General features: G+C 40.5%; 1 protein-coding gene across 2 annotated transcripts in view; it reads right to left on the bottom strand.

The window, feature by feature from the left end:
• Positions 1-1,477: 1,477 nt before the first annotated feature.
• ZNF527 (zinc finger protein 527) overlaps positions 1,478-8,761 on the bottom strand; it is a 23,894-nt gene continuing 16,610 nt past the window's right edge. For both annotated transcript variants that reach the window (XM_011952344.1, XM_011952345.1), the window contains exon 5: positions 1,478-3,929. In XM_011952344.1, the coding sequence (XP_011807734.1) occupies positions 2,356-3,929 (1,574 nt within the window). In that variant the 3' untranslated portion in view covers positions 1,478-2,355. The remainder of the gene's footprint in view (positions 3,930-8,761) is intronic.

The following is an 8,761-nucleotide window of genomic DNA, read 5'->3' as shown; positions in this document are numbered from 1 at the left end:
CAAATTATGAAAGTAGTAGTCACTGTTTCACATATAAATCCTTCATTCTTTCCTCTTTCACTTGTTCTGTTTTTATAGATGCTCTTCAGGCAATGCCCAGTATTCTTACTGGTTCTAACTGTTCAAGATGGCCCAGCTACCATAGCACCAGTTTATTTCCCTACATACATTCAGATAAAAAAGAAATGTATTGCCCCACACTTTCATCTTCCTCATTACCCCCAATAATGGAAATGATTTAGTCTCTAAAAATTTTAGGCATTAACTGCTTTAGTTTTACCATTTGTTAAAAATGACTTTCTTTCTGCCAGCAATATCTTTGTCTGGTATCTCTAGCTGCAAAGAAGTTATCCATAAACTTCTTAAACCAAATTTATTTACTTATTTATTTAGAGAAGGAGTTTTGCTCTTGTTGCCCAGGCTGGAGTACAATGGCACAATCTTGGCTCACTGCAACCTCCACCTCCCGAGTTCAAGCGATTCTCCTGCCTCACCCTCCCAAGTAGCTGGGATTACAGGCAGGCGCCACCACACCTGGCTAATTTTGTATTTTTAGTAGAGACAGGATTTCTCCATGTTGGTCAGGCTGGTTTCAAATTTCCAGCCTCAGGTGATCTACCCACCTCGGCCTCCCAAAGTGCTAGGATTACAGGCGTGAGCCACCGCACCCGGCCTTAAACCAAATTTACAGCCTACCCTCAAAAGACCTCATTTACAATTTAATTTTATTACATTCTGCCACAGAATATGTTTAGACCCATACTGAAAGAAGAAAATCAAGTAATTCCTTGAAGATGAAGAGTCATTCATTAAACAAATGAAACCATTATTCCCTTAGCTTTCCATTCTCTCTTTACAGGTACATGGTGAGTCACTGTGACAAATGATTTCAACTCCGTAAGGGGAAGCCTGTTAAAGAATTTTACGGCCGGATGCGGTGGCTCAAGCCTGTAATCCCAGCACTTTGGGAGGCTGCAGACGGGTGGATCACGAGGTCAGGAGATCGAGACCATCCTGGCTAACACAGTGAAACCCCGTCTCTACTAAAAAATACAAAAAACTAGCTGGGCGTGGTGGCGGGTGTCTGTAGTCCCAGCTACTTGGGAGGCTGAGGCAGGAGAATGGCGTAAACCCAGGAGGCGGAGCTTGCAGTGAGCTGAGATCCGACCACTGCACTCCAGCCTGTCAAAAAAAAAAAAAAAAAGAATTTTACTTGGTGAATTTTAAAATATTCATATTGTGAAAAAAACTAAGGAACACTAAAATAATTTTATCGACAAATAAAATGTAACAATTATCTCAGTTTTATGAAGGCTGTGTATTCAACTTTGATAAACTTGTTATATCATAAGTTTTCTCCTCAGTATAAATAATTATGTCACGAAAAAAATTAAGGCTTTCTCTTATGTATAGCAAACACAGAATGTGTGAGTCAGCACTCTAATTCCATGAGGCAAAAATCTAATCCAAATTAAGAAAAAATAAATAAAAGGAAATTTATTGGATCACAAAAAATGAAAAAGGATGGTGTAGCTGTCAGGAATGACTGGATCCAGGAGATCAAACAATATCATCAGATTTCTGTCTCTCGTCTCCATTTTCCTCTGTTAGATTTCTCTTTGAGAAAGCTTTCCTCATGAGTGGCAAAAAGGCTCCTGGTGAGTTTTTAATCGTATTAAATCCTTGAAACTTGCAATTCCAGAAAAAAATCTTACTATCCATAGGAATACTCGCAAAGGACTTCATTGATCCAGACAGGGCTATTTGCCAATCCCTTATCACTAGGTTGGGGGAAATAATTGGCCAGCCTGTGACCAATCCACTACTGTCCCTGATTAACAGTTTCACCAGAATCATATGCATTGAGGGTGGGGTAAGCTAGGTACAGAACAGATAAAAAAGTAACAGATGTGGCCGTGCATGGTGTCTCACACCTATAATCCCAGCACTTTGGGAGGCGGGTGGATCACCTGAAGTCAGGAGTTCGAGACCAGCCTGACCAATATGGTGAAACCCTGCCTCTACTAAAAATACAAAACTTAGCCAGGCATGGTCACAGGCACCTGTAATCCCAGCTACTCAGGAGGCTGAGGCAGGAGGATTGCTTGAGCCCAGGAGGCAGAGGCTGCAGTGAGCCAAGATTGCACCACTGCACTCCAGCCTGGGCAACAGAGCAAGACTCTGTCTAAAACAAAAAAAAGTAACAGATGTCTACTACTGAGCTACTTAAAATAATGGATTCTCATGAACTGAAATATGAACTACATTCAAAGAATTACTAACCAAGAAGAACTCACTAATATTCAATAAGGACTGAGTGGTAACCAAATGTTTTCTTTCCTATACTTGTTATAATCAGAGCATTTCTCTATTATGAATTCTTTGATGTCGTCTAAGGGCTGAGACACAGCTAAAATTATTCCCGCATTCATTACATTTATAAGGTTTTTCCCCAGCATGAATTCTTTGGTGTAGTCTTAGGGACAAGATCTGATGAAAAGCCTTCCCACATTCATTACATTCATAGGGTTTCTCTCCAGTATGAATTCTTTGATGTTGATTAAGATATGAGCCACAACTGAAGGCCTTCCCACATTTGTTACATTCATAGGGTTTCTCTCCTGCATGACTTCTCTTATGGTGAATTAGAACTAAAGCATCAGTGAAGGCTTTCCCACATTTACTGCATTCAAATGGTCTCTCTCCAGTGTGAATTCTATGATGTCGATTAAGTTGTGAGTCAGTCCTAAAAAACTTCCCACATTTGATGCACTCATAGGGCTTTTCTCCAGTATGAATTCTCTGATGTTGATTCAGGTGTGAGCGATAGCCAAAGGTCTTCCCACATTCACTACATTTGAAGGGTTTCTCTCCTGTATGAATTCTTTGATGCAGAGTAAGGGCTATGCGTCTGCTAAAGGCTTTTCCACACTGATTACATTCGTAGGGTTTCTCTCCCGTGTGAATCCTCTGATGTTGATTAAGGTGAGCACTCTGTCTGAAGGCTTTGTTACATTCTTTACATTCATATGGTTTCTCACCTGTGTGAATTCTCTGATGTTCAACAAGGAAGGCATAACGGCTAAAGGCCTTCCCACATTCATTGCATGCAAACGGTTTCTCTCCAGTGTGGATCCTCTGGTGTTGAGCAAGGTGAGCACTCTGTCTGAAGGCTTTGTTACATTCCTTACATTCATAAGGCTTCTCCCCAATATGAGTCCTTTGATGTTCACTGAGAAAGAAGTCACGGCTAAAGGCTTTTCCACAGTCATTGCATGTGTATGGTTTCTCTCCACTGTGAATTCTCTGAGGTTGAGTAAAGAATGAGTAACAGCTAAAGGCATCACCACATTCATTGTATTCATGGGGTAATTTTCCAAAATGAGTGGTCTGATGTTGAGTAAGTAATGAGTGGAAACTTAAGAAATTTGAAAAATCATTACTTTCATAAGGTTTCTCACCAAGAGGAATTCCTATATCTTTACTAAAGTATGTACTCTGGTTGAATTCTTCACATTCATTACCTATCAAAGATTCCTTCTCAGCACGGAGTCTTTTATATTCAATTATGAGTGAATTTTGGGTGAAGAGTTTATCATAAATATCAAATTTATGTACTTGCTGTATGGTAGGAACTGTCTGTTGTGTTAAAAATACTGATTTCAGGGGTATGCTTCTCCCAAAATTACTAAATTCATTGTGTCTTTTCCCAGTAGAGATTTCCTTAACAGCTGTCACTTGCATGAAGTGCCTCTCCGCATTTCTCTCATGTAGCTCAAATTCACCCTTATATTTCCAGGCTTCTCTGAAACTGGAGCATTCAAGGCCATAACTTGCTAGCCTTTCCATTATCATCTCCCGGGATATTTCACCTTCATCAATGAACCATTTTGGAGATAATTCCTTGATTTCACACCAAGACTCCCAGTCTGAAAAATATCAAGAAAGCAAATGTCTCCTTTGTTCTTTTGCTATGAGGAAGAAAACTGTTATAGAAGAAATGGAAGAATTTAACTGGGGGGAAGGAGGGTAGAAAGTACGTAGTTCTAATAGCTCCCAAATATGGCCATGCAATATGAACAAAAGACAATGGAAGCACAAAGAATAAAGAGAGCTGAGAAGGGAAGGTATATGTGTTGATAGTAGTGGAAGGTGGTAGTTGGGGAAACAGGTAAAATGCAGGTCATCAAAAGGCAAGCAAAGCTAAATGCTAACACGATAAGGAATTGAGGATGTCTGATTAGATCACAGCCAGTTTCCCTGCCTCTAGTCTTTAAAGCCTCCAGTTCATCCTGCACTGGTATTCATAAGACTGAAAGCTTCATGAGGGCAGGGACTGATGTTCACTCCTTTTTCTTCTACTGTTGCACCCAATGCCTTGGACAGTGTCAGCATGTTGTTAAATGGATGACTGCTGCCAGATTAATCTCATGGCATCTTTTCCCACTAATGCTGTTTAACAACTTCTAAGATTTTTATCAGGGTCCAGGGAAAATTTACATACATTTTTTCTCAGTGACTAAAATAAACCTATCTTTTATTAGGTCTATCAGCTTTTCTCATTCAGGGAAAATGATGCCTATTGAGAAGATATGTGATACTTTCAGGAGAGGATATTGGTTGGAGTAAGATAGAAAGAAAACTATTTTTTAGAAGATGATCTCAAAAAATGAGAAAGTCCTTTTCACACCACAACAATCAGCCAACATGTTCAAATACATAGAACCTATTAGTAGGTCCAAAGTACCTACTAAAGGCAGGAAAGCCTGACACAGGGTCTTTCTACATTTTGTAAATTCTGAGAGCTCAAGCCTGTGCAGATGATAATTCCATATGGCACATAATGAAGGATAAGCTAATATGATACAGATTATTACAGGTGTAAGTGTCAGGAAAAAAGAGATCAAAACTCACTAGCTTACTTAAGGAATAATTCTTGGAGAATATAAGCTTGGTGTTCAAGGCTATAATCAGGATTCCAAAATATAGTGACTATTCAGTGACAGAGACATTTTCATGTTTAGATGTGATTAGGGATTATTTTAGAACTACATATTTTGGCATTTGGGGGTTAAATAGATACAGTCTTTGCCATAACAGTTTCTCATCTGTTGAAAAGTAAAGCTGTCTCTAGTATAGGTCAGAACAAAATTGAAAAGGAAATATTATTCATCTGTATCTTTCTTCTTTCCAATACACCCTTCACCCAAGGAAAGCCTCATCCCTATCAGTCTGTCCTAAGCACTGCCTTGGATTTTCTTACCTGTCTATACCCAGGCCTGAGAGGCCTTGTTCGCCTATCCTTTGTTAGATCCATACCATTCATTCTTTCCCTAGAAATACAACTACTACTGTTCCCTCACTCACTTGCCTGGATCTCATCTCTTGTAGGCATCACCTGAAGCCACTATACTCCATCTTACCAAAAATAAGTCTTTACTCCAGGCAAATACCAGATTTATACAATAACTAACTTAATGCTGAATAAAAGAAGCCTGATGGGAGAAGACTACAGATATTTTCCAACATGGGAGACTCTGAGGTGCCTGAAGCTCCAACCACTATCTTTACACACAGACTTACAGATTGGATCCCCTTGATTAAAAGACTGTATGCTGGCCGGGCGCGGTGGCTCAAGCCTGTAATCCCAGCACTTTGGGAGGCCGAGACGGGCGGATCACGAGGTCAGGAGCGAGACCATCCTGGCTAACACGGTGAAACCCCGTCTCTACTAAAAAATACAAAAAACTAGCCGGGCGACGTGGTGGGCGCCTGTAGTCCCAGCTACTCGGGAGGCTGAGGCAGGAGAATGGCGGGAACCTGGGAGTCGGAGCTTGCAGTGAGCTGAGATCTGGCCACTGCACTCCAGCCCGGGCGGCAGAGCGAGACTCCGCCTCAAAAAGAAAAGATTGTATGCTATCCAATATGGTAGCCACTAAGTATATGCAGCAATTTAAATTTAAATAACATTTTAAAAAGTCAGTTCCTTAGTCACACTAGCCACATTTTATGTACCCAAAGCCAAATGTGGGTAGTGGCTACTGTATTAGAAAGCACACATATAGATTATTTCCATCACCACAGAAAGTTCTACTAGAGGCCGAGCATGGGGGTTCCCGCCTGTAATACCAACACTTTGGGAGGCTGAGGCTGGTGGATCACTTGAGGCCAGGAATTCAAGGCCAGCCTGGCCAACATGGTGAAACCCCGTCTCTACTGAAAATACAAAAATTAGCCGGGCACGGTGGCTCACATCTATAATCCCAGCTACTCAGGTGGCTGAGGCATGAGAATCCCTTGAACTAGGAGGCGGAGGTTGCAGTGAGCTGAGATCATGCCACAGCACTCAGCCTGGGAGACAGAGCGAGACTGTCTCAAAAAAAAAAAAAAAAAAGAAAGTTCTACTAGACAGAACTGGACAGAGATCCACATTAATATCACAAAGATCTTATGGTAAATGAGGAAACAACAGAAAAACAGGGGAAAGAGTCCGTTAAAGGGAGAGAACAGAGTTTTGAAAAGAGAAAACGGATAGTGGTAAGAACTATCTTATACATCTCAATAACCTCAGGAATAGAAAATGAAGAAGGGTACCTGCATTTAGCTAAACTCGAGGGGCAGAAGCCAGATGGCAAGTGATAAGACAGTGGAAGATAAGGGAGTATCGTTGGCAAGAACACAAAAAGTCCTATAAAATGTTACGAAATTCTTCTAAGCAAGATTTAAATGAATCAATGTAATATATAATTGCAAGAAAACAAAAAAATAATATATGCATACATTTTTACCTCAGGTTAATTTATATCAGGTCAGTTTCAACCAGAATTCCATAAGGATTTTATTTCCGAACTTAAGAAAACTATTTTAAAGAAACTTGGACAAAAGTAATCAATAACATAAAAGAAAATTATGACCAAAAAAAGAACATTCCAAAACCAGTAATAGGACCTAAGCCCTTGCATTTTATACCTTTCTTCCACCAAAATCTCTGTGAAAGAACTCAACCAGGGTTGACTTGTAAAATTCTTTATCATTGTGGAAAAGGTCAAGAAAAAATATCAAGAGAAACACACTTACAGCATTAAAACCTGCAAGACACAGAGAACACAGTGAAGGGGAGCACGGCCTCCTCACTACCATCCTGACCACATCTGGTGGAAGGGAATGAATTTGACATCAACCTTGAAAACTTGCATGTGGGAGAAAACACCACAAAGTCAAAAGGCAAGGGACAATCTGAGAAAAAACAACTAAAACATGTATTATAGAAAAATGAATAATGTCCAGAAAAAGACACATTCTCCAAAATGGAAGTATGCCAGTAATCCCAACAGTTTGGGAGGCCAAGATGGGAGGATCATTTGAGCCCAGGAGTTCTATACCAACCTGAGCAACACAGTGAGACCTCATCTGTACAAGAAAACTAAACAAAAAATTTAACCAGGTGCAGTGGTGCACACGCTGAGGTGGGAAGATTGCTTGAGTTCAGGAGGTAGAGGCTGCAGTGAGCCAAGATCATGCCACTGCACTCCAGCCTGGGCAACAGAGCAAGAACCTGTCTCAAAAAACAAAACAAAAAAATGTATGAGCAGGTAATTCACAGAAGAGAAAAACTTTATAGACAATGCATTCCTGGAAAGATGCTCAATAATATCACTGGTAAATTAAAACCATAAGAGCATTTCCCTTCCTCATATCAGCAGAAATTTCAGTTAGACAATATTAAGGACAATATCAAAAACTTAAGTTGAAGAATATCAAGAGAGGAAGGAAAAGCCATTCTCAGACACTGTCATTGTTAGTACGAGCATAAACTGATACAATCTCTTCCCAGAACAAGTTGAGTATCTTGTAAATTAAAACATGCACTTCTACGTTCCAGCAATTTTACTTCAAGGTACACATTGTGTTTTTTGTTTTGTTTTGTTTTGAGACAGGGTCTTGCTCTGTCACCTCGCCTAGGCTGGAGTCCAGTGGCGCTATCATAGCTCATTGCAGCCTTGAACTCCCAGGCTTAAGTGGCCCTCCTACCTCAGTCTCCTGAGTAGCTGGAACAATAAGCACACAGCACCATGCCAGGCTCATTTTTTAATTTTTATTTTTTATTCATTTATTTATTTATTTTTTCCGAGATGGAGTCTTGCTCTGTCGCCCAGGCTGGAGTGCTGTGGCATAATCTCAGTTCACTGCTACCTCCGCCTCCTGGGTTCAAGCAATTTTCCTACCTCAGTCTCCCGAGTAGCTGGGATTACAGGCACACACGACCACGCCTGGCTAATTTTTGTATTTTCCGTAGAGACAGGGTTTCACCATGTTGGCCAGGCTGGTCTCGAACTCCTGGCCTCGTAATCCACCCACTTCAGCCTCCCAGAGTGCTGGGATTACAGGCATGAGTCACCACACCCAGGCTGAAAGTGCTTTTTAAAAACTGTAAAACCCAGAAAATATAACATAAGACAATATATAGGATTAAGCCCAAATTTATCAGAAATGTAATTAGACTTTCACCTATTAAAATGAAAAGATAATCAGACTGGTTTATAAAGTAAAACTCAAATCTGTATTGCATATAAGCCCTATACTTAAAGTTATCTTAAAAAGTTGAAAATAAAGCCGGGCATGGTGGCTCAAGCCTGTAATCCCAGCACTTTGGGAGGCCGAGACAGGCGGATCACGAGGTCAGGAGATCGAAACCATCCTGGCTAACACGGTGAAACCCCGTCTCTACTAAAAAATACAAAAAGCTGGCCAGGCGAGGTGG

This window comes from Colobus angolensis, unplaced genomic scaffold, assembly GCF_000951035.1.
Source record: "Colobus angolensis palliatus isolate OR3802 unplaced genomic scaffold, Cang.pa_1.0 Scaffold34, whole genome shotgun sequence".
Taxonomy (NCBI): Eukaryota; Metazoa; Chordata; class Mammalia; order Primates; family Cercopithecidae; genus Colobus; species Colobus angolensis.
This window is presented reverse-complemented; position numbering and strand designations above follow the sequence as displayed.